At 40.4% G+C, this 27,756-nt stretch overlaps 1 protein-coding gene across 1 annotated transcript in view; it reads right to left on the bottom strand.

Annotated features, from left to right (window-relative positions):
- CALN1 (calneuron 1) overlaps positions 1 to 27,756 on the bottom strand; it is a 2,795,902-nt gene that overhangs the window by 2,313,522 nt on the left and 454,624 nt on the right. The window contains exon 2 of the mRNA XM_069614884.1: positions 1,612 to 1,739. Within this exon, the coding sequence (XP_069470985.1) occupies positions 1,612 to 1,732 (121 nt within the window). The 5' untranslated portion in view covers positions 1,733 to 1,739. The remainder of the gene's footprint in view (positions 1 to 1,611; positions 1,740 to 27,756) is intronic.

The following is a 27,756-nucleotide window of genomic DNA, read 5'->3' as shown; positions in this document are numbered from 1 at the left end:
GAGGATAGCTCAGGGGCAACCCGTTTGTCTAGGAAGAAAGACAACACAGAGCAACATAGGTTTGAATAGCGGTGCCGCACTCAGAGACTGGTCTCTGTGTTATAAATGATGAATTAATTGCAAATAATTAGTTAATTATGATCCAACAAGCATGGACAATTGAAATAGCTACACCAGCACTATGGGAATTGTGCTCAAATAGTAAACAGACAAATATTGCCTAAACTTTTATGTAAGACATAATTGTTCTAGTCACAATAATGATGTTATTACTTGTGTCTGAAAACTAAATAAACATAAATCTATAGATTGAATAATAATTAATGTTTGTTTAGGATCTGTAGGTCGATAACTAACAAACGCTATGGATAAAGTTTAATATTGGCCAAAAAATAGACATTAATACAAAATTTAAGCTATGGATCACATACCCAAAATGCCCACTTTGCTGTGATTGAAAACATATAAGAATAGAGTATGTGAAGTATATGTCTGCCCCAATACGGAGTTCCGCCCAGTTTATAAGTAATAAAGAGATGCCTCTTTGATTGTACCCAGAAAACAGCTGTGTTGCTGAAAGTCAATGTCTGTTGTCTTCCCATATCTCGCACTCTCTAAATCTGAATGACAACATCAACAAATCAATGTCATGTCCTGTTGTGCTGTGGGCTACAAATATACAGCATGAGAAACATGAATCCCACAAAAGCCCCACTCAACGAACGGCACATTATTTCTTTTGTCACATCAGGACCATTGGAAACACCTGGATTTCCATGAATTCCCTAAAACTGTACTCATTTGCTTGCGATTCCAAGCAGTTCTGCCCAATTTTGTCAAGAATCCATTCTCAGGCAACACCCTTAAAGAATCGTTTCAATTCTTATTGTCCCTATATACTTATACTATATCATATCATACTCTCATGTGATGTTGCACCTGATCTGTAATTCATATACTTCTGCGCTCGTTCTTGCTTCTATCATGCTTTGCAACTCATCTACTTCTACTCACTACTTCACATACACAAGCACTCCGAAGCCGGCTCAGAAGCAATCATCCAATTCATGGAACAGATGAGCAAACAGGATTGCTTTCCCCAAAATATTAACGAACATAACAAATGAGGTAAGGGCAGGCCTCCAGGATTGAAAGAAGGAATGCCTTGTCATCTTGTCTACAGTGACCAAATAACAAATGTATTTTTACTTTACAAGCCAATGACATTTAACATAGGTTTTGTGACACAATCAAAAGACGGCAAAGACCTCAGCAGGATACTGAAGCTAGTCTTCAACTTGCATGTCAACATTAAGAAGATATGAATCATCGTCCTTATTATTGTAATTTGGTCCTGGGTAGAGGATTGAGGCGCAAACCACTCTTATAATGCAAAGATCATCAGATGTACTTTTCATTGTATATTTTCTTCCTCAGGTCATATGTCCTTGCCTCCACTTATACTGGCCCACTCAAACATGAGAGGTTTGTTTCTTTGTGTCCACTCAATGGGTATGGCATAGATGACACTCATGTCTGATATGCAGACTTTTAATCGAAACCGGGTTTGGCTGTTGTAATCTTGTAGCAGGGGAGAGGCAAGCAACTTACCGTCCATTTCCTCCACGGAGATGTTGGCCAGCTGTTCACTGTCGCTGCCAGCTGAGAGCGACCGGTTCAGGTAATTGTTCCCCTTGTACAGCAAGCCGGCCGTCACATGGTGAAACGGCATCTTCTTCCTACAGGAAGAAATGTAAGGCATTATTAAATGAGGATCGAGCATGTGTGAAAAGGTGGTTTATTGACAAACCAGTGTAAGAAAGTATTCTGTAAGGTCTATGTTTTAATAACTTTAATTGGACCACTAAATAGGTACAACGCTTTATATTATGTACGTGTTCTGGACCACACGGGTCCCTTCTAAATGTGCAACAGAGAAAGCACGCCCAATTAAACCCAATGGGCCGGATTTACAAATGCATTTGCATTTTAAAAGCACTGCACTCTGAGAGGTTTATGCCAAATCATTTATATAAGATATTATAAATGTTTAAAACAAACATCTTTGTCACTAATTTTACACCAGAGTTTTTGTGAACCGAGAGAGAGCGAAAATGCAAGATAGCTGTGCTGTTTGTTGATTAGTTCAGTTTACAAACAGCCTGATACTGTGTGCGGTCTGTTTCTAGGTGGACTGTGTCAGTAGTTGAAAATTATTGTGTTCAGATGGGAGCATTGTGTGCTTGTGGGTTCATTGTTGTATAAAAAGTTTGCGGGAATCACTCCCTTCACTTTTGACCATTAGTCTGCCTAAGGCTCAACCTTGCAGTTCAGCCAGACACACCATCCAGAGTCTTTCCCGAGATCAATGCCCACCGGAATTGTACCCTATATAACCGACCTGAACAAGATAGGGCCTGTGCAAATGTATTCATTCCTTTATACTAATTTATGGCAATCAGCAGAGAAGGGCAGAATTGGCATTTTACAACCAATTGTTGAGTTGGCAAGCAGGCTACAACCTACATACTAATCACTCCCTTAGGACATTGGGCCTCATCACAACTTTGGCAGTAACCCTTAAATCCGGCGGTAGCGCTATTACCGCCGGATTTAAGGGTCCGCCAAATCAGGACTTTTGCGAATTTCGCCCCAGCTCTGAGCTGGGGGAAAATCCACCGAAAATTTGCGCTCATACCGCCCGCGGGAAATCCGCCGGCGGTATTAGCGCGAAATTTCCCCATTGTGCCCAATGGGGAATGGGGCATTCCCGAATGGGCTCAATGGGGAATGGGGATTAACATTACTGCCGAACTCGTGATCCGGCGCTATTAGCGCCGGGGAGTTCGGCGGTAGGGCAGATAGCGCTGGCGCTAATTGCGCCGGCGTTACCGCCCAAGTCGTGATGAGGCCCACTGTCGCCTAACTTCTTACCAGGTTTACAAAATATTGAACATATTTTGCAGAGCAAACACTGGCCACATATTTAAACATTACACAGCACACCACACATGTAGCATTCCAAAAGTCCCCTGCCTGTTGGTATATTACTGAACAGCCTTAGGACTGTGCCTTAATGTAGCTATCATTCTAATCTACACCATGGGCCCAATTATGGAAAGCTTTGCGCAGTTCAAAGTGACTTTTCACTGCTGAAAAGTAACTTTGCACTGCCGACACAAGCCATGATTCATGGAACTTGCAAAGTGTATTTTGCGCAGTGCAAAGTCATTTTGTACTGCAGAAATGACCACTTGCACTGACTTTGCACTGCAAAAATACACTTTAAACCATGCAAAAATTCCATGAATCGGGCCTTATGAGTATAATATACTGGTGTGGGGTGCATTTAAAGTCCCCAAACAGAAGACCCTATCATATGGATGGCAGGATTTTAAACACGGAAACAAAAATGGCTTGGACATTGTTGGAAAGGCACCTACTTTGTCATTACCAATGGATAAGCAGCATTTTAATTTACAAAAGGAGGAATCAAAGATCCCTGTAACATGGAAAACAGGATGTTTAGACATTGAAAAAATAGCATGCAGTTGTGCGCAAATAAAAGCAGTTTAAAAAATGAAATATCACTGCTCAGAGAAAAATGTCAAGAAAATAAAACATGATTTGCGGGTTAACAAAAAGCAATGTATATTATGTTTTGCCTACAAAACTCCACTGACATTTTGAAAAACCACTTTGTCTTCATTGAAAGTGTCAGCCGCAAGCAGACCCTTTTTCTGGCTGTGAGCAAAACTTTACAAGGAAATCTCCCACCCCCAGCCTCGATGTCACAACTCCCATCTAATTACCAGTTGCAATAAAATGTCCTGCTAAAGGTGTGAAAATTCAGTGTTCTGCAGACCATGTTGGCTCTAAAAGTATTGGCTTTAAGAAAAGTTACCCTTGGCTAGAGCATGACTAATATGTGTGAACATGGGGGCACCCACTTCAAAGAGCAAGCTTCTAACACAAAGGAGACTGATAAAAAAAAACATCTGGGCACAGGTTGACCCAGTGAAAACAGATTTCCAGAAGGCAGGAAGAGGGCCATTTGTCCCACATGAAGATTCACAATTAATTTAAAAGGACTATTATCATTTAAGCCTTTTTCTCAGCAAGCACAAGGTGGATTCATTTCATTTTTTTACCATTTTTTAATGTAATTTCCAAGCGATTTTGGGGATATAAAATGTATCTACCTGTGACCTGAGGAACTGTAATGGGCAGTTAAACTAGGTTTCTGGCTGCTCTGAACATGTTCCAAATGTGAGAGTTAGTGAGCCAGTGGAAGATGAAATTAGGGATATGCTTAATGACTTGCATATTCATAACTGTCATAACTGTTGTGCTTTATATGGAAAAGGCAGAAAGGTGCCACATGGCCGTGCTACATGGTATGGATCTGGTGGTTTGCTTGTATTTGTACCAATCTTGAAATCCTACTGCTAGCCTTTTAAGCCTGCAGGAAAATCTAAATCACACATTACATGATAATTGCCTTGGTGATTGATCAGTGTAATTACGTGAATTGAATTTTGCAGAAAGTGAAGAAATGTGATTGTGTTCTTTTAATTTCACTTCTGTTATTTATTCATGCTTAGATAAGTTCATCATGGTGTGCCACGGATAAAGAGGTGTTTGACATTTTTGGCCTAATTTCTATTACTTTTAATTTAAATAAATATCAGTATATTTCCCATACAACGGCCTGGTTCTTGGCTCATTGTTAGCTCGAGGGTGAGAGATCAAAGGGGCATGATATGTGTCTGAGATAGGGCTAAAAAAGAATCTGTTAACCAATTTGGTGCATAACCACTTGAGTGGGGAGGGAAGGAACTCCCGTGTTGAGGGTGGCTTCTCAATAAACTGTTACACTGGAAATCCAGGTAAGTAAATTGTCGAACAACACACTGTGCTACAAGGCCAAAGTTCTGCGCTTAACTAATGTCCAGGTAACATAACATTTGAAATGATTTAATGTGTCTAGCTAGGAGGTAGAAACCTAAGGCACTGCTGTAAAGATTTTTTTAACAGTAATAAAAATAGTCATTATACAACTCGGCACATGTGGTTGTGCTTTTAGGGTAGTGTTGTTGGATCATAAAGCTGTTGACATTTGTTGCTCCTCTCTTAAGTGAACCTCAGAAAATGTTTTGGGTGGAAAGTAGCACCCACATATCAGAGCATCTAGTAAGACAGAAAAGGAGACTGGACCAAAGTTTTAGAAGAAAAATGGTAGCAGTAATGCAGAGGATGACAAATTATCCTCCGCGCAGATCAGGTGTTGCTTCAGTATCCCTGCTTCAAGCATCTAATCGCCTTTTTTCTCTGGTAAGCAACCCATACAGGATTATAAACATCAGTCAGATGAAAGCCTTCAAACCCGAAAGACAAGTGATTGAAACAGTCCCGCTTGAATGATGAATGGACCAATTTGAAGCTGTGCTCCTCGTCAAGCTATATACAAACATTCATTGATGTGCACACCCCCATTATGGGCGAGTTAATAGAGACTGCAAAGATGAGTATGAGAATCAAATGTTTTTGCTGGGAGATCACTGCTAAGAATATCAGGTTTGCTCAAAACGAATGTGCAATATGTTTGGGGGCAAACAAAATCCACTATTTTGAAAAGGAATTATGAATTATGATATAGGCATAATCAGGTTGTTGGACTGGTTGTCTTTCTATGCATGGCATAGGGAAACATGAGAGCACTGGGTGCTGCAAAATAGGATTTGGTGACAGATGAAGGGCTGGCGGGTTTCAGTGGGAATCTGAATGCAAACAAACTGAACCAAGTGTCTGGTGCAAATTTGCAGGACACAGAGTCAAAAGTTTTATATCCCACAAATGTTCACAGGAAACCTCTGGAAAGTTCCCCTATGCCTTGCTCCAGCTTCCACCCATTCCTCTCCATGGCATCCACCAGACCGCAAAACAGCATATTCTCTCTTGATATTTCTAGCACAAAGGCACTGGAAATGAAAAGAAAGTTAAATAGGCCCCATAGTCCTGCAGGGACTAGGGCTAGGGCATGCCATAGGGCCTTCTAGGGGAATGGCACCAGACCTAACTCCTAACCTTGCAAAGTTCAAAAAGTTCACGGGAACAAAAAACACAAACATTCTGGTGATTTGGTGAATGAGGACTCTGCTGTGAAGTGTGCGTGTTTGTGTTGAGACTGAAATGGAAAGTCCAGGAAGGCTGCCAGTAATGCATTTCTGTTTCCAAGCAGATGGACAACTAGCCCCACATGTTCATGTAGTAGTCCACACCTTTCTAAAGATAGCGCCAAGGCATGTGTGATCAACTGTGAGGACGTAGTGTGTAGCGTTTCCAGCTCCAGTTGTTAGTGATGGCAGGACAGTAGACATGATGTCCAACAGTAGTGATTGAGAGCTGTCTTCAGCAAGTGCAGATTACGAGAATAGTACAAAAAACTAAAACAGACAGACGTACCACAAGGCTCTTCTCAAACACACTGAATTGGAGACTATGGGATTTATTATGAGTTTGCCGGTATGGAAATAAGTTGCCGGTAACAACGTGTACCGGCACCTTTCCGTACCGACGAACTACAAGTCTGCCGGTAGGGGCTGTGATCTACTGGTAGGCCTGACCGGCCAGTAGTTCAAACCCCCACCGTCAGACAATTGCTGCAATCACCGGCACCAGTATTACTGGTGCCGGTGATTGCGGCATCCCCATCCCATGGAGTCCCATGGGACTCCATGCGAATGGTGATTTACCGGCGTCTCTGCCACACGTAATATCCCAGTAATACCAGTGGCAGAGATGGTATGGTAGTCCCCCAATACCGGCGGAATACTGGGTTCTTGTAATCAACACACATGGTTTTATAATTGGGATCTGCCTTGAGACACAGAGAGAAAGAGACAGAGAGAGAGAGAGAGAGAGAGAGAGAGAGAGAGAGAGAGTTCCCAGGGAGCACATGACCTCTGGAGCTCGGGAAAACAAATGGTCCCATTTGATGAGGACTTGATTTACATTGCTGAACTGACTGATTTCTCTGGCATGTTAGTTGATGGAGTAGAGCTTGTCAAGGGCTTCAGGTGTTTAGTGATAGTTTTGTATGGGCTTGATCAAAACGAGGGTACATTATTTTCCAATTAACATAAACCAGACCTGTTACTTTGCTTTCTGAGACTCTGGAAAATCTGAGCCACAGTGTCAATTTTGTTCTGCAGTATGTAACCTGGCATGGATCAGAGCTTTCAGGAGACCTAGACAGCTTCACTGGGGCATAGAGAAGCAGGGGGAGTTGAAGCAACCTCTCTAGATCAAGGTGGATAGGGTGAGTTGCAACATGTAAAGGCTGGAGGACAAGCTATGCCTAAACAGAATCAAAGTGTTTACCTAAAAGGGAAACCATTGTAAATCTTAGAAATATAGAGAACGATACCAAAACCGTTCACTGATGAAGGGGTAACAAAGAACAGGCAATGTCATCATTGTTTCTGATTGTGGAAAAAGGTTAAGCTGCATATCACACTGGATTAGCTGTGACCACTGGAGTAACGGAGGCCCCCACACTGCCCATGCCCAACAGGAGGGACAGTGGTGGTCGGGGCCCTCAGCAGGCTTGCAGGGGGCTCTCACATTTTGTGTTGCGCCACTGGCTGTGACTCATGTGTGTTGGAGGTTATGAGTCAGGAGTGGGGGAGCATATTGCCCAAGTGAGGACCCCCTGCTATTCACTTTACCAGAATAGATGTGGGTGGAGGCACATAAGGGATAGCCCAGTGGTGCATGTTCCCCTTCATGACTTGGGAAAAGAACAGTTGTGCTTGCAAGAATGAGCCAGTCATGCTATGAGTCTAAGCGTTGGTGCTGTCCACCTCCATGAGAAAGGAGCTGAAGAAACGGAGCCACCGGCTGCTTGAGGGAATTTACTATGAGTACCTATTGCACTACCCTGTTTTATGTATTATACCATTGTTGAAAAGTTACATTTAATGATGCGTGTCGTGATAACCCTAAAATGGCCGATTGCATTCCACATTGCAACCACTCTAAAAAGACACCCAATGCCTTTTCAAAGGTGATACATATGCATGGAGCGGAGTCCTGGGGAGGTGTACACATGTATAAGTGTGTGCTCATGATCTGTGCAACAGTGGTTTTAAGAAAGACCGTACTTCAATAGAATTACATTTAGGGACTTTCAACTGTTGTTTTGACAGATTACATGCAACTCTGTTAGGAACGCATCTTTTTGTGGTAGCAGTGGCCATTTTGTTTATTTTTTCATATGTGATCATGTTATAGCTAGGCGCATGTCCTCTGTACCCGGGCAATAATTTATGGATGTTTGCAGGAGTCAATCAGGGGCATGGGTCCTCTAGGGAACTTGGTTGGTTGCTTGAGTTGACAGGTTTTACCCATATGATCTGATGTGTCCGAAAGTGATAGGTTTGGGTACGAGTGTGATGCACATGTTGATGGCAGTGACTGGCTCATGGTTCAGCTTTGATTGCTTCTCATCTAAATGTTGGTGGATCAAGTTACATTTGTGGTCAAATGGGTGCTAGTGGCACCACAAAGTGTTTGTGAGGGTTCAGAGGTGTTATTATTATTATTATTATTATTATTATTATTATTATTATTATTAATATTATTTTATTATTAATATTATTAGTATCATTTTTAATATCTATATATATAGCATGTATAACTATATTGTATTGTGAAGCTTTGGGAAGCAACAGATCGCTTTGCAATCATAGGGGGAAGAACACAGTGGAGGAAGCAGAGAAACAGGAAGTGGAGAGAGAACAACAGGAGGGAGGGTAGGTAATTTGTCAGCAAGTAATCAGGGCAGGAAACAGTGAGAAGCAGATCTGCTAGTCTAATGTAGGGTGGGGAGCTAAGGGTGTATGGACCTAGGTATTAGAGAGGAGTCGTTGCTTGAAAGTGGGCGGGGGGTCTTGAGCTCCTTTCTGAACGCAAGGGGGCAAGTCGGATGTTGACAGGGAGGAGGTTACAGAGTCTTGTGGCATAGACAGAGAAGGGCTGTTTTCTGGTTCTTTCCTTCCTGCACCAAGAGAGTGCAAGTCTGCACATGTCCTTACTTCTGGTGGTATACAAATAAAGGGCCAAATCCCAAATTTTTGTTGTCGGGGACACATGAGCTAATAATTTGCCCAGTATTTCAATCTGACGCCCAGACACCCTGTGCTTCAAGTGTAACTAACACAAGAGGTTTCAACTTTGCCGCTCATGGCAGATATATTACGAGCTTTCTTGAGAAGGGCTTCCATTTCACTCTTCATTGAGGGTACTTTTTACCCGTCCTTGCAGTTTGTTTCTGCAGAACGCAGTGCCAACACATAGTGGAAAGGGCGCTGGTGACTGAACCATTTGATGTGGTAAATTGTGCCACAGATTCTACGATTTGTGCTGCCAGTGTGCCGCCAGACGTATGTTAAATAATTCTGAGACGGATGAAATTTTGCATCTACTCCATCACACTCGACCCATTGGAATTAAATCCATGATGTCTCATCCTAACCACACATCAGCTTCATTATAAAGACATTGTTTGTCCTGAAGATGACCACTTTACCTGTTCCTGAATGGACACCTGAGAACATATCCAATCTGATCTTTGGCCGAAACATGTCGACACTCCTTTTTCTCTAATAGCGTCTAAATATAGCCGCCATAGTTGAATTTCTTTAATGTGAAAGTAGGATTGATAATATTGCCACTCTCCCTACTGTATGTTTTATTATATAGACATATGTCTTTTGTGTTTTTTGTGATGCATTGTTGTATGAATATGTACTGTTTTTAATATTTATCATTAAAGTGACATATATATATTTTTCCACACTTGGGTTGTTGCACCTGCCTTCTAGCCTCAATTAGTGTCATGGAAGTGTGCATTCTGATGATACCAATATGGTTTTTGTAAGTTGTATGTGAAGGCAATCGTTCAATCTCTACTAACCTCTGGGTTGTAGTAGTGAGGGGTTTTCAAGTCTCTGTGCTTTACGCACCTCTTTTGGTTCTTACTTCTGGTGGACCATAGGCGTCTGAGTTTTCTCAGTGAGATAGCTTGCTTGGGGACTTCAGTGTGATTGCCTTGTAGATGATGCAGCAGGATCTGAAGATGAGTCACGCTTGCAGTAGGAGCCAGTGCAGTTCAATGAGGGTCGAGTTGATGTGGGTGAATTTGCATAGTCCTTTGATGAACCGTGATGTAGCATGCCACACACATGTCATGGTCGCAATGGTAGTCACCGGAAGGCCTCCAAAAAAGGGCATTGCCACCATTGAGGTGGGAAAGGACCAAGGCTTGGACAGCAGATGCTAAGTTGTTTTCTGGGATGAAGGGCTTGATTTTCCATAGGAGAGAATGGTGGTAGCAAGCCGTTTGTGTCTTTCTTGCTATGTGCTGTTTGAAGAAGAGGTACTGTTGATATTGAACCCAAAGGATTTGGTGCAGGTGGGCCAGCTGAGGTGTGAAGCACTTGAGATTCATAGCAGAGAGTCAGGTCTGGATGTCAGGGAGTTCGGTGTTGTTGGTCAGTAGCAGGCATTCAGTCCTGGAGAGGTTGAGTTTCAGTTAAGCAATGTACTACCATGACTGGATCAATGTGATGCAGGACTTGAGCCTGAGGATGTCTTTGATGGAGGATATTCTAAGGTAGAGCTGCAGTTCATCTGAGTATTGGTGGATGTGGACGTTGTGTGGAGCGAGGAGGGGCCAGAGCAGTTCCATGTAAAAATGGAGGATCACAGGGGAGGTGACGTATCTTCGTGGGACTCCACAGGTGATGGGTAGAGTTGGTGATCTGCAGGAATCCTTTTGTATGAACAGGTGCCAATTAGCAGGGTTGAATTTGAACCAGCCCAGCTGAGCATGATCTTGCTGATCCCCATGCAGCAATATAGATTGTTGGTGAGTGTCTGGTGGTCTACTATTTTGAATGCTGCTGAGGGGTTAAGGAGAACAAGGAGGAAAGGATGGCTATCATCAAGCATTTTGAGGGCATCATCCATCAACTTGATGGTAGCCATTTTTGCGCTGCATCTGGGTCTGAATCCAGATTGGTGGGACTGAAGAGGTTGTTGGTTTCGATATGTTGAATGAGTTTTGAGGCTACTGCTTTCTCAAGGTTCTTACCTAAGAAAGGAAGGTGACTGATGAGGCAGTAGTTGCTGATGTCATCAGGCTCCAGTGTTGGTTTCTTGAGAAGCAAGTGGATTTGCCAGTCTTGAGGGTTGAGGGGAAGATGCCTTGAGTTGGTGAGCTGTTGATGATTTTCAGGTAAGGGAGGAGTGCTTCAATCAAATGGTTCTTGAGTACAGAGGCAGGGAGGATGTCCGCATACGATGTGGCGTTGAGTGATGCTTGGTTGGCAGTAAGGTCTTCAATAGTGAGTGTCTTGAAAGGTGTTCAGGTAGTTGTGATTTTTGCACAATGGGATGTGTAGTGTGCTGTCAGTTGTAGCAATGCCATCTATCTGTTGGCGGATCATGCTGTTCTTGTTAATGGAGGAGTTGATGGCTGTGGATTTTTCGATGGAGTGCGGTACATGTGGGTTAGACAGAGGGTTGATGCAGTGCTTAATGTTGTTACAGGTAGTTGGGTTTCTACTATTCTATCTCAGTTTTAAAATCTCCTTTTCTTGGCTGGACATGAATTCTATGCCCTTTGTATAACGTGCTTCCTTCGCTTTGAATACCTGTGCCCTTTAAGGTCACAGTTGTCACGCGCATGCTACTTAATGCTTGTTCGTTGTTGTAGTTGTTCCTCCAGGCTAGCTGATTAACTAGATGAACATGCTGGTTGATGCAGTGTGACATAAGGAGACAGCTGTTATAAGTTATTACATTTATGTGATCAAGTTATTTTCTTATTACAATGGGACCAGGATATCTACTCACTTGTAATAATCTGCCTGTTTCCTTTTATTTTCCTCTTTTCTCCCTCTTTCACCAGTGATGCAAATGTGTCTTGCATTTCATCTCTTTTCAGTATTTTTTTCTATCTTGGACTCTATTTCTTAATTGCTTATTTCAACCGCTGTCCTTTACTTCTCGTCCTTCTCTTTCCTGTCCTTTTACTGTTTTCTTGGTCTGTCTCCTGTTTTTTGTCTTTTTTTCTCTTTCATGCAAACACACATGTATTTTCTAGCAATGATACATTTCAACAATGCATGAATAAATTGTGATCTTTGCTAGCTGTTTTTCAACACCAGTTGTGGCATTCTTGTTTCATAGCGAATGTATTTTTGCGCGGGCGTACACTCGTGCATGTGCGCGCCGGCCTTGCAAACTGACATTGATTTTCGGAGCTTTGCACATCCAGACTGCCCTTTCTGATGAGTTGATTCTGATTATGATTACATAATAAATCCTATTTACTGTGCGCTCTGGAAGATGTCAGCATGTGGATACATTGAAATAATCCTCTCGCTGGCAGACAGCTGGAATTTCGGAACGTAGTGTTGCATATTAGAATAAAAACCAGGTTTGCGCTAAAGGCCAAAAAGCCTTAGATAACAGCAATTCTTTACAAAGTAACTAAACATAAATGTGTTGCACTTAAACACCACAGAATGATTACCACAAAAATGATTCTTTTGCAAATGGACAGAAATGTCTCTACGATTAAAATGGAATTTACAATAGTCGGTTCAGTTTGGAATGTTTGGGCATTGTTTGCCAATAGATCACTTTTCACCTAAACTAATCTGAGATGTGTGATACCATTTGCTTTACTTGAGTGTCCATTTGTTAAGCTAATGCTGGAGAATATAAGTCTGGTCCTCAACAGCAATATCAATGTTTCTGGGACATCTATACAAAGTCAGTCTCTCTCTCTCCCTTTCTGTCTCCCTCTTTATATCTCTCTGTTTCTCTCTCTCAATATATATATATCTATATATATATAAATGTATATATATATATATATATATATATATATATATATATATATATATATATATATATCTTTGTCTCACTCTATTGATCTGTCGTTGTGGGCAATATTCACATTTTATCAGGTGGGTGTTTGCTAGAGTTACCCCAGCCGTAGCCTACGCGAGAAACAACAGAGATATCATGACATGGGCTGTGTTTTTTATGGTTAAAAGTATATTGTGAGCATCAGAGATCGAGCCATCCACTGAGGTGGGGACGGCCAAGGATTTTGAGAGATACACTATCACCACATGTGTCTTTCAGGAAGGTTGCGATCACACTGAATTCACATTGTCCTTTTGAGGGACAAAAAAAGGCAAAAGAAGCTATTAAAAAGAAAAATGCTAACATGAGCTAGCATGGTAAACTACCTCTTTTTAGATGATGCAATCCTTTTGTCAACGGCCCCGACAGGGCTCAGGAAAACCTTGAATTTTGGGTCTCTAGATCAATGTAAGTAAAACCAAGGCAATGACCTTCTGACCCAAATATTGTAATAACTGCCCTCTGAACATAAGTGTGGATGGGACCATACTAGAACAACTTACATCATAAGACTATCTGGTTCTAAGATTTGCGGTACCGTAATTAGCGCCTTCCCCATTCCCATAGAGCCCTATGAGGCAAAAATGGGAATGGGGAAGGGCAATGGTGGAAGGGGGAATTACCACCCCGCCAACCTTGGAATAGGGCGGTAATTCCCCTTTCCACCAAAGCGGTGCCAGTATTTTACCGGCATGAACCATGGCGCTAATAGCCACCGTAGTTTACCGCCATCCGTGTAATGAGGCCCTCGGTGTTGGAGCCATACTATCAGCTCTCGAGGTGCATACAATTCAGGCTAAATCCTCAACATTGTACGGGGCAGACCTTTGGGGGTAAAACACTTTTCTAAAGATGCTACTTTTGCTTCTTATAAGTACTCCAAATGCCCTTCTCCATCTGTACACATATGGACCCACAACTGAAGAAATAAAGCTTAGGTCTGGCTATGGGGTTCACCTGGGTTAGTGAGGTGCAAGGAAGCCCTAATACATGTTATGTCCCTGGAGGGAGGGAGGGAGCTTCAATGGCTTCTTCATATTAAGGCGTGCTTGACTGCGCTATGCCTCAGCTCATATTGGGATAACCCCAATATAATCTGCACTAAATTAAAGGCTGTTGTTAAACATGCGGCCAACACTCTGGCGTGTTCCAGGATGGAGGCTTCTTGCTTCTTACTGCTATCTACAGGACCTCAGTACGTAGTATATGAAGCACATTTTGGTTATGAAGAGTTATTGGATATAGTCTTACCTCCTTGTGCACGTACACTTTATCTAAAATTCAGAATCAATACTCAATGTATTCAAGTTTACATGCTCCTGGAACGCAGTAGGAAGTGGTATTTGTCCTATTTGTGTGATGGGGAAGAGTTCATAATTCACTTTATGTTTTTTATGTGATGGGTAAAATAATTTGAGAATCAGCTATTAAAAGCTGTTATTTTAAACTTGTTAATATTCCTAGGGTACATCAGGCATTGAGCTTGTGTAAATTAACCCAATTCCTAAATTCTGTTCACTTTATTGTAAAGTACTTGCATCGAGCTTGCTTGACAAGAAATAATCTGTTGAAAGGGGAGATATAGACGTGTACTGAACTTTTTAAACAAGTTTAGTGTTACTTCAATGGGGGAATATTTCAAACTGCATCTTTCACAAAATCATGGACCAATATGGGGACGGAGGTGTGCCCCATGTGCGGGGCAGTAAATGAAACAGCCTCTGGGGCCACTTGTTGTCCTTGCATCGGTGTGATACATACATAGGGCATGGTTGCAAAGAATGACGGCTGCAAAGCAGATCTCAGTACAAAAAAAATCGATAAATGATGAGCCCCTAGACAGGCAATGTATGGTATTTCGGGATCTGTGTAACTCTGATGAATTACGGACATTTCTTGCGAGGCTGTGAGCAATACTCCCCTCAAAAGAACGATTTTGTAATTTGTAATTAAGAAGAGATAATTCGGGAATGGTATTCTGTGTCTGCTACAGTACGAATTATGCTTTTTTATCTGCCAATTAACTACTTGTCATTCTAATTGTGGTACATAATAAACCCTTATTAATCATAATAATTGTATTTTAGAATAACTGCAACAAACAATGTTTTCTACATGTAGTATGTTTTATCAACATTGGGAAGCACGTTCTTTTATATTGGAGGTTTCATGTTCATTGCATTTTAGAATAATCAGCAACAAAAACATTTTTATATATTGTATGTTTTATGAAACTAGTATAGTGTCCTCCTAGAGAAATTCAGCTTTCTCTATTGTATTCTCATATAGTGATCTTTTTATCCAGTCAGGTGTTCCAGGTCATGTCCGGTCCTTTCCAGTACAGGGCCCACCCTCCATCTGGTGTCCGCGTGCAACTGCAATTCAGGGGACACTATACTACAGAATAGAAGAACAGCCCATATACCAGTTATCTGCTCAAACCAGGATCATATCTCAGTGCAATTGTTTCCCTACTATGGCTTAACTGGCAGGAGTTTTCACAGTGATATACAGCTAGCAGTTTGCTAACTATGAACTCAGTTCCACAATTAGGCTGTATTTTATGTACCTTATGACTTATGTCGAATGAAGCAATATGAAATGAAGTGAAAATATTACAATGTTCATTTGTAATAATCACTTCCAGTATACATTGTACTTATAATACGAATGTTTCACTTGTCTTACCAACTAAAGCACATTATCAAAAACTAGTATCAGCATTTACATGCTTTTACAATGTAGGGTCATCATTCCAAGATAGACAGTCTGTTAAACTCCTCTTTTACTCTTTTGATATATCCCCGTCGAAAATGAGGAAAGGACAGACATACCCTTTAGTTTATTAACTGTCAACTATATTGCTTTTGTGGTCAATATCTTTCCTGCTGGGAAAACTGGATAAACTGTCACATCTGCATCAGTCTACAAAAAGGAAAACCGAGTTGGGAAATAAAAGTAGTACCAACTGAGAATTAAACTGTCTAACAAAGCACAACACAAACAAATCCTGTCCTCTTGATATACTCAGTGAATACAATTCTACATCAATTACTTTGAAATGCTGCGGCAGACATCACTCAAAAGATAGAGGCTCCACAAATCTGCAGTCTTCACATAAGATTATGTGGCTGTTGTAAAAGCGACCTGCAAAAAAATGTAACTATAAAATCTGTTTGCAATCTGTAAATGTACCTAAGGCTAAGGCTGGTGAAATTGTGTGCATTAGCTATCACAAATTACAATCCAGTAATAAAGAATTTGAATTTCTGAATTTCAAAAGCCCTACGTCTCCATAATTCTGTTATCTGCACAAAATGCATGCATCTTCTAATAAAGCTCTTGGCAGGCCTACACATTCAAGGTACAGATTTCTACATATATAAATATACTGACCTTTTTCCTGCAACTGGAAAAGAAAACACGATCTGACTTGTAAGATACCTGATATGGTATTGACTGAATACAAGTTATAGAGTTTGCTCATATTAGAGAGATTTTGGGCAGCTTCAATACTGAAGCACTGCATACCTGTATTCCAAAAGAGGATCCACTCAAAAACACAAGTTTAAGTGTATAGGCGCCCAATAATCCACACATGTAGGCACTAAATAATTAATTGTACATTTGATACGACTGGTTGTTGAAATGTTTTTGCCTATAAAACACAACCTATGTGCATGTAAAAGAGACAGCAATGGGTGATGTCTTTGCTCCAAATTTAGCCAATCTGTCCCTGGCTAGAAAAAATGCACCCTGGACCCTGTCAATCAATGTCTGAGTCATGAGAAATGCTATATAGGTAATACTTTTGCAGTCTTTTATTGGCTCAATGATTAAAACAATAATCTACATTTTACTGTGACTAAAACCAGAAGAACTCTAGACATTTTGGATAATTTTATTTAACCAGCGCCAGGCAAATGGAACACTAATTTGCACAGAAAACCCACTGCTCATAACAATACTGTATGCTCATCAACCTAGACCCCAAAGCACATGGATCTTCCCTTAGGACAACTTTTATGGCTGAAAATAAATGTTATTCTTTAAGATTATTTCAAAGAGCAGAAGAAGAAACCCCACAACATTGGGTGAGTGGAATGAGGATACCATATGGAACTGATGGAGAGGGCTGCTAAACAAACCTAATTTTATGACAAATGTGTGCTGTTCAAACTTAACGGTTAAGAAGGAGGTGAATGATACATGCACTGCTGCCACGGGTTTCTTGGATTAAAGCAACACAATAAGGACACTAATTTGAAAAACATATGTATCTAACTGAGAAAGACTGAGGGGCTGATTCATGGAATTATGTGCGCTTAAAAACAGGGATTTGTGCGCCATTCTGCCCGCAAATCCCCATTTCTTAAACAGGAATTTGTGGGCGGAATGGTGCACAAAATCCATGTTTTTCGGCGCAAATAATTCCATGAATCAGCCCCAGATTCTTTTACAAAACTTTACTACTTACTTTTAAAAGGGGAAAGGACATGTGATACATGTATGTTTGTCTGAGGAGGAAAAAGCAGAGCCAATATCCAGGACATTTCCAGGTAGATGAGGGTTTTCTTAAAATAATTGGGCAATATTTATTTGACGATGAAATGATATGTTGCTTCATTAAAAATATATAATTGTTCTGTGTTTGCCAACATTCATTGGAAACAAACACAACATACCAACTACCACACACAAATGCACTATATTTTTATTGCCCCTATAAAGAATCGTATTTCTGGAGAACAAACGTTCCTTTGAATGTTTGCATTAATGAACATAGATCCCAGATAAGAACAAAAAGCACATGGTTTCCGATGATTACTCACTATCTTGATATGTCACAGTTTGAAAATGAACTGAACTGCAATGGTCAAACATAGACAATGCAAAAACTGTGGACATTAATAGAAAACATGATCATAATCTGGATAAAATGGAGCACAGGTGGACACTAAGAATGAAAGGTTACTGAGTAGCACTGAATGAATTTGTAAAATGTACATATCGTGGTCCTTTATTCAGTCTCATTGGTAACACAGCTCTAATGAGACTGAATAAAGTGCTACACGATAGATAACATGATTATTACTGATTGGAAAGCTCATGTAACTAGTTGTTTGGTATGGTTAAAATAAATACTTGAAGAACCAATAAAGATATATCAACAGAGCAGAACACAGACAGTATGAAAATATTTGTCAGACACCACAAAAGAACAATGAGACAAGATGATGAACTAATGATGGGAGTTCATCTCAATCACAAGCTTATTACTTCAGCTAATAGGCAATGGGACATTCTCTCTTGGACATGGTTGGTATACATTCAAAATGGTTAGATACAGATTTGTGTCATTTGGGCTCTGAATATAGCACCATTTCACTACTAGATACTTATTTCTCACATACGTGCTTACCTGCTGAGATATGTCACCATCTTCACACCAGCAGCCCCCTCTCATAGAGGATACGAGAAGTGATGGTTGGCATTGTTGTGCTATCTTCAATATAAGTCATCTTCAACTTAAGCTCATGCTCCACTAAATGTACAGTTAATCAGCTACTCCAACGGGAAACATGGTTTTCTATTTAACATTTAAAATAAGAGCGATGAAGGTGAGTCATGTTTGGATGAACAAGATACCCGGTGTGTGCATTTATTGGAGGGAGCATTTTTACCTCCACCCTCCGAATTCTGTCTTATAGGCAGTAAATTCAACACATGTATATGGTCAGCTTATAATGACTCAGAAATAAATCAAAATGAATTTGAGGCCTGGGAGGGGCTGGCCATTTCAGTGCAATGGACATTTTTAAACCCTCATGGAAAAAGGCAAATGAAAATGTTGGATGCACATCACTTGTGTATTTTGAATGCACACACACATTTTCAATGCCTGCTAGAGGAACCTTTATTTGAATTACAACTGGACCACAAGTCAGATCCTTGATTTGTGCTTGATTATTTGGCTTCTTGAGACGACCGAAAGTGATCATTATCCTGTTAATCTAAATATTCTTATATTATTTTCTGTGTCACCATCCTGTATTGCATTATCTCTCACGGTTTCCTGTACTAGCAATAGAGAGTTAGATGGATACAGCACGAAGGGCGATGAAATGTTGCAAAATGTTCTACAGTGCGGCCAAATCCCATCAATTGACTGTCTCTCTATGAGGATAATGACCCAGCCTCCATAGATAATTGCCTAATAATATATATCAGATAAGAAATATGAGTACAACAACAAAAGGTATTTTACATGACAGATTAACATGTTCTTGATTTAACACAGGTTACTGGATGGTCAAGGCAGGATGTATGGGGGGCTGTGGTTTTATTTATTTATTTATTGTGCATTTGTAAGACACTTATACATCAAGGAATTGTGTTTCAAAGTGCAAGATAGTAATCCACTTGATTCAATCATATTGAAGCAAGAGCCAACTATACATTTAAATTAGTGAGGATTAAACATCAAGCTATACCGAATGCCTGGGATAAAATTCAAACGTATTGTACCCCAAAGCATTGAAAAGAGTTCTGGCCTCTGGAGGCGAGTGGTACCACTCACGATCCAGTGGTTGAAGTACTTATGGGTAATATTACATTGATCAATTGACTCAATCACTTTCACAGTATATATGGTACATACAATAACATCAGCTTAATTGCAGATGCTTCCTGCCCAAGTCTTCAGAATTTTGCTAATGGTTGTTCATTGAGTGAAGTGACCAAATGTGTGCATGAATTGTGCTCCATGAAAGCACTTGGCCCAGATGGGGTAATGGGGAATTTACACGAATCAGTCCCTGATAGCTGGGTGCCATTCCTGTTAAATGTCCTTCAATCTAAATTGATCACAAGGGTTATAACAGCAACATTGCTTGTATTTCCAATAGGCCCCATTTTTCCAGAAGGGCCTATGATGAAACCCTTGATGCGCTAGGTACATTTCTTTAAGTAATATTTCTTTGAGAATACTGGGCAGGTTTAGCTACACCAGGATGTTCAAATTAGTTCAAATGAACAATATTTGGATTCTGTCCTTCTATTGGAACCACTGAGCAGTGGTTAAACCTTTCATTGGTCATTGATAGAACCATCAGGTGAAGAAAGGCAATATATGTTCAGCCTTTTTCAACTTGTTGATGGCCTTCCCCTGGATAGATTGCTCACTGCTCTTGAAGGTCCATACTGAGATGGATATTGATGAAGAATATACCTCCCTTGACCCGTCTACTCCTGCTAATTGCTGATTTATCTCTATCCTCCTCTATCTTTCTAAATTCCTTGAGCAGATGGTCTATACTCAAGTATCTGCATATCTAGATTATCACTCGCCGCTTTTTCCATTTCAGTATGGGTTCCTTCCTTGTCATTCCACCAAGACTGCTTCTCAGTGTCACAAACTCTCTACTCACAGCCCTTCCGCTGAACAGTATTCTATGCTATTTCTACTTGATCTGTCCCCTTCCTTCGACACTGTGGATCATGACGTACTCCTTTCTTCTCTCGCTACTCAGGGTTTTTCTGTTTCTGTACTCTCATTGTTCCAATCCTACCTCATTAGGCAAATTAAATTATCAGATTCCCAGAACAATAATAAGTTGCAAAAAATGGTTGTAACAGTAAAATAGCACTTACTCAGAAAATGGGTTTGGGTTCCCATACATGGTGCTGTATGTAGTATTAGGTATTTTGCATTGCTAAAGTCAGAGGTTTAGGAAAAGGAAAATCGTATGATATTTTAGGGTCCAAGTCACCTAACTATTATTGCTTACAAAGATGGTAAATATCCCAACTGTACTTACGTGGGCAAGAGTTTCCTCTGCCTTGGTGTGTTGTAGGTTGCCAGTCTGGAGCGGGTAAATGTCATCTTGTGTTTTTTTATACTCAATATATTCATGATGATGTCATCACACTGAGTATGTGCTTTTTGACCTTTTCAACCATTTTTGTGCTACTGATTCTCCTTATGGGAATCTGATAATTTAATTTCCCTAAGACACCATATTATTTTGCTTTACAGAAACAATTGAATTTACTAAATTCAATATACCTACTTCAGCACACAGAGCCATGTATGGGGAGCAGCCCATTTCCTGAGCAAGTGCTACTTTATCCTTATAATCAATTTTTGTAACTGACTGCCCTTACGGGAATCTGATACTTTGATTTCCCTATTAGCATTACTGTTATTATTCTTTTCTCACACAACTATGGGTGCACTAAGGAATCAACCCAATAGATATACAACACTACAAAAGGGAACCACCATAATTTCCTAAGTAAGTAGCTGTCGTGAACTTGCTGTGTATCACTATTAATGCCAGATCCCAATAGATTTCACAATGTATAGATATTATACCTCAATAGTTTGGCCGTCAGATACTAACAATACAATAAAATACTAATGATGTTAGACTTGGTATTGACCCTGATTTAACTTATGGTTGACTATTGTTATACTCAGGAAATATCTTGCCAGTAACCCCTGGTGTTTCACATACATGGGCATTAACCTCTCAATTGCCTATTCTGATTGCAACTAAGTGAATTACATTAGGATTTAATTAATATTAATTTTAAGAATGGCAATTGGCCATAATCTCAGAAGATTGCCACCTACCTGCACACCCTGTGTATTAACCCTACACACTGAATACTGATTATGTTCTAAAAATGTATTTTTCTCTGTTTCTCCTTTGTTGTTATCTTAATCACATTATATTTTTAATTTTTTTTCTTATCTCCCTTCTGACTTCACTGGACTACTGCCTCTCACCCAACATTACCTTTTGTTTAAAGACTTATCTAACATATGTGCATGCCTTCTGTTCTGAGGACTTAAGCAATATGTTTGTGTGCTATTTTCCTTGAAAAGGCACAGGAATGCAAAACTGATGGCCATGCTGGTGGCAAACATTCTTTAGTTGTAATTGGCAAAATATAGAAGGTTAATGTATGGATGTCACTTACATGTCATGTACTTGTCATGTACAAGTTATGAGTATAAAGTCTGAAAAGGTACCTTTTGTTGGTTTATGATTCTAATAAACCAATTTCTCTTTACTCAATGTACTTACCATCATTTATTTTGGCTTGAGAGCACCTCCAAATCTTGTACACTGCAAATCTAACATTTGCAAAGCTCTGCCTTTTCTTACTTTTGAAACGACTAAGCTTCTTAGTTCTTCTCTTGTTCTATCTCACCTTGACTACAATTCCGCTCTGCTTCTTGGTCTTCCGTGCTATTGAGTTGCTTTGCTTCGTTCTATCTTTCATTCATACACTTTTCTCTCTTTGCCCTTGTACTTCCATCTCCACTTCTCTTCTCTGTATATGTTGTCTCTTCTTTGAATCTCGGCTGCTCTTACATTGCCTATGCATCATAGTTAAATGTCGACATGGCCTGGTTCACCTTCCCTTTCCTCTATTCTTCCTTTCTAAGTTCCTAATCATTCTTTACATTCTCAGTCTCTCTCTCGTTGGTCATTTGCTAAGACAATGTGCGTACAGTCTAATTTTCACTCTTTCTCTTTATTGGCCACCAAGTATTGGAATTCTCTTCCTCTTAATATATCTGCTCTTCTCATACGTCATCTAGTTTCCGTTCCACTTTAAAAACCTACTTTCTCTCTTCCTAACTCCTCTCTCATTGGTCATGATTTTATGCATTCATTGGGTATTGAACAGCATTATTTTGTACAGTGCTCTAACAAAAGCACTTTATAAATCAATAACATATAAATAAAAAATACAAATTGCTCAGTATTCTAATTTAACTTTATAGGGGAACAAAAGCCTTTGTGACTCATGGGAAAGGTAGAGAACTTAACAGTGTTTTACATTTTGTCAAGGAGAGCGTCAGGGATGTGTAACCCATTATTATTTAATTTGTATCTGAGTGGACTTGAAGGATAACTACTTATGCTCTTATCTCATGTTCCATGTGTAGGAAGAAGACTAAACCCCTGTATAGGTTATGCAGACAATAGTGTGTTAACAGGTCTGATACCTCTTGCCTTACAGAAACCTCTGTTTAGCTGTGTATCATATATGGCTTCTAGGTGTCTGTAGGTCGATGTCACTTCCTCCCATGTTGTGGTGTAACAGTGGCTGGGATAGGATTCCAGAATGTACCATTGATGGTGCACCATTAACAGGGGGAATAATTTCACATACATGCATCTTTCTGTTATATATAGAGGCATCGCTGTCCTTCCAGCCCTAAACATATATCAGGATAAATCAAACTGATGAGTGCTGTATGCAGTAAGAATAAGGCCTCTAGGGCCTATACATTCTAGCAAAAGCGTAGCAGATATTTTTCAAATCTTTGCCAGGTGTTGCAAAAGTGACACACTTTGTGATACTTTATTATAAAACTCTGATAGAGTAAATGGAGTGCAAATTATGTTTATCTCTCGCCTTGCTATGGCCAACCAAAGGCCATATTGAATAGAGTAATACTTACGTTTCTAAGCCCTTCTATAATCCCATGCATGCCAATGGGTAGCGTCTATTAAAGCTATATTTGAAAAGTTATGTGTATCTTGTCTTGTTGATAATATATATTATTTGAAATAGCGATCTAAGTTCATTATAAAATAAGCTGTTCTTCGTCAAAGGCCGATTGAACATTTTTGTTTGGAGGAAAATAAAACTTGTATGAAAGTTGTTTTACTTTCTAGGCATATCTCACAAGGTCCTGACAACCTTAAATGTGTTTATAAATGTTAAGCAAGGAGTTAACTAGTCGATTATGTTTGTACCAGCTACCATTGGCAGGGAATCAATGGTATATATTGCCTGGCAAGGGAAAAAAGATTTTTTTGGCAAATTCAATGGAAAATCTATTGAGATAACTTGCATTGGTCATCTTTAAGCAATCGGTATTGGATGCCGGCGAGACGTGATAGCCCATTATTGTTAAGGATCTCTAATTTTGGCCGTGTGCTGGACTCCTAATCAACAGAGTGTATTTTCGCTACAGAAGTATTTTGTGTTAATGTTGCTCATTGGGCCTCATTCCGAGTACGGCGCTAACCAATGGCGCTATTAACTCCTTGGTTGACGCCGTACCCGGACCGGCAGCACCTTGGTGGATGGCGGAATTACCGCCCCATTCCAAGGTTGGCGGGGCGGTAATTCCCCATTCACCAAGGCTCTTCCCCATTCCCAAATGAGCCCCCACAGGCCTCAATGGGAATGGGGAAGATGCAAATAACGGTGACCGTTCATTACGGTCACCGTTATTGGCTTGGAGGCCCCTTTGCGTCCTCGACTTTAACACCTGCTCAAAGCAGGCGTTAAGGGCGAGGGCGCAGAGGGAACTCAGAGTATGGCGGTAAGGGATTACCGCCACCGGTCTCGTTACCGGTGGCCGCTATCCCTTACCGCCATACTCGGAATGAGGCCCATTGTCTGTTATTCTTCCCATAGCTATACATTTAACAAAAATATCTTGTTTTAAAGTTGTATGTTTTACAGTGATTTTAAGTGTACAAATGGGTATTTGAGTCTTTATATTTATTAATTTAAAACATGTAACAATGATGATTATTATAATGCTGCCAAACGCATTTGTGGAAGTAGGCTAAATTATATGTTGTAAACAATAGCTATACAAGATGGCAGCAAGAGAAAGAGATTTTGTGAACTTGTCCATCATTAGGATCGATAAAATTAAACACACCGGCCCTCATTACGACCCTGGCGGAGTGGGTTTACGCCAGCGGTATTCGCGGCGGACCCGTCCGCCCTACTACGAGTTCCCATAGCGCCATGGAGCCGTTTTCCGCCTGGTTTTTCCGGGCGGAGAAATCCATGGCGCTACGGGACCTTGTTGTTAATTACGCCACCGTATTTTACGGTGGCGTAATTAACGCCTTCCCCACTCCCATTATACCCTATTGGGCAAAAATGGGAATGGGGAAGGGTAAAATGGGGAATGGGGATTTACCGCCCCGCCGAGGTCGGCATGGGGCGGTAAATCCGCCAACCCCCATGGCGGTATCGGCAGCTTTCCGCCGTGCTCCATGGTGCATATTGCACCACGATCTCCGCCAGGGTCGTAATGAGGGCCACTGCAAAGTTTAGGGCATTAGCCCATTGTAAGGTTTTTAGAGCTAAAAAAACGATTGTTTAAAGCAGGGTAGATACATAACAAATATGATTCAGAATAGCATTCCTACATTACAGTAAGAAACCCAAGGTGCACAATTAAGCACAATAGTGTAAAATGATTAAATGTTTGAACATATTCTCATATCAAACATGGTGGATTGATATTAATGACATTGGGTAATCTTTCTCGGTGTCTATGAAGGAAAAAAAGACTGCCGTAATATAAAAGGAAGTTACAAATTGCTCTTAAACCTGATTAACACGTGTGGTCATTAATAAAAAAATGAGCAAATAACGCAAGGATGTCCTCTTATTTCCGAACAGAGAGGTGCATGTCATTTGAGAAATGATCATTGTTACTTTACAAATACACTCTCATAAGCTACATCTAATGTTGGATTTCATTAGTTTCATGGGTTCTCAAATAGCCTTGAAAGTAAGGAGAAGTACATGATGTAGGCCCAGAGCCTTAGAATACTAATGTAACCTTTACTATTCTACAAAAGGGGAAACATAATAAACATATGGAACCAGCAATGATGTAACTACACAATCTATAATGTAGTGATTTAGATTCCCCCTCTTTTAAAATGTTTAGAAAACTGAACGTATAGAGACATATAAATAGAGGACCCTGTTATGCTGATCCTGCAGAAGACTGAGAGAGGAATTCAAATGCACAAAGTGTTGAAACATATTGGTCATGTTCAAGACATCCATTTTGGGATTCATTATACGTTTGGCAGTAAAGGTAAAAATAAGTGGTATTTCCAAATACCACCTGTTTTATTACGCCACTTGATTATGTGTTTGGACAGCCATTTTCAAAAAGATGCCTGCTTTTGAGTGGTGCTATTGCCTCCCCTCAAAACGACCGTTATAGTTTTGGTGGTGTTACCAGTTGTAGTAATACCGCCACCCTCCAACGTAGTCCTATCGGACTCTAGAATGGAAAAGAATCCTGAACCAAATTAGCTCGTAAATTATCCTTACAACTTGAGGTGACTGTAATGCAGTTTGCCGGCATTATCTCAGCTTTTAACATCAAACTTGTAAGGAGGCCGTGTAAGGAGGCCGTTGTACTTAAAACATGTACTGCATAGGTGACATGATAATGGTAATGGAGTAAGTGTTATTTGGGTTTAATTTACTCTGCATTGTAAAGGGATTATGTGGACAGTTTTGGTACATGTTTGTGTATGTTAACTCGTATGATTAGGGCCTAAGCACTCTGTATATTTAGCCACACTTTTCATAAAATATTTCTAAAAGATTGTCTTGGAAAATATGTGTTTGTAATAAAACTACGTTCACCAGTGGGTATCCCTGTACCTCACTTGCCCAGTGCACATACATGTGGGAAACTCATTTCTTTCCTGCCGATTGTCTTTAAAGGCAAGACTACATCGAAAAGTACATTTCTGTATTTCACTACCAAAGTGTTACTTTTACTGCGACCAGATAAAGGTGTGCATGGCTGTGTGCACCACAAAATATTGAAAGAATCCGTCTAAATTGGAACTACATGCTATTCTACAACAATGGGCCAGATTTACAAAAACACTTTTGAATGGGAAAACCCCATTGAAAAAGGGTTTGTCAGTCAGGCCCTATATGTTTTGCTGCCCATGCAGGTTTGTTGCGTCATTTAAGTGAAACTTATTTTATTATACTAGTAGAGGATCTGGAACATCATGGAACATATAAAAAACTTTGATAAAGTACAGGATGTGCAAGAAATGTGTCTGCCGTTTCAGGTACTAGTGAGGCCATTTTATAGCCTGAAACACAAACACTTCAAAATCAGATAAAATGTGACCATTCCGAGATTGATCATTTCTAAACATGAGATACTGATTTTACCAAGTACATGAGTTCCCTTTCAACGACTTTGTAGTAACACTCTATTGGCCTCATTACGAGGCCGGCGGTAACCCGACCTCGTAACACCGTTCCTGCCGGCTGATATCCCGTTGTCACCGGGTCATTGCAAGTCCCGGCCGCCCAGTATATCCGGCGGCATGAACTGTATATCCACATTCCTGTATAGTACTCCACGGGAAACGGGGAGACGGAAGCACTGACACCGTCGCAAATGGTGCCAACGCTTCCGTGAGAAGCATGCCTGCGGGGGCCGGTACTTCCGGAAGGACAGTCCTGCCGGGAGAACTGATCCTTGCAGGCATTCTCATAGTCTGGCGGTCCTGAAAGGGTGCTGGCACGTTGCTACCGGCAACCTTATTTCCGGACCACCAGACTTAGAATGAGGCCCTAAGTGTCGGATTCACAGAGCCTTTTCCAATGGGATTGCTCCCTTATAAAACGCTTCTTTGAATCAGGCCCTGTGTTTATTTAGCCACACAGTTCAGAAAATATTTTAAAAAGGTTTTCATTAAAAAAAAAATAGTTTTTAATAAAAAGAACAACGAATAATTCATCTTGATGCATTAGCATGTCATTTTTCAGCCTTAAGTATTATAACAAGTGGATGATACTGAATATAATGCAGGCTTTAGGAACTTGGCAAAATATTGTGTTGCAATCTCGGTCACACAGATTCATTCTCATGCGCCCCTGCAGCATTCACCCTCTGTGGGGGTGCGGGGATGTAGG

The sequence above is a fragment of the Ambystoma mexicanum genome, chromosome 9 (assembly GCF_040938575.1).
Source record: "Ambystoma mexicanum isolate Mex_15411 chromosome 9, UKY_AmexF1_1, whole genome shotgun sequence".
Taxonomy (NCBI): Eukaryota; Metazoa; Chordata; class Amphibia; order Caudata; family Ambystomatidae; genus Ambystoma; species Ambystoma mexicanum.
Note: the sequence above shows the minus strand (reverse complement) of the source record. Positions and strands in the feature narration are given on the sequence as shown.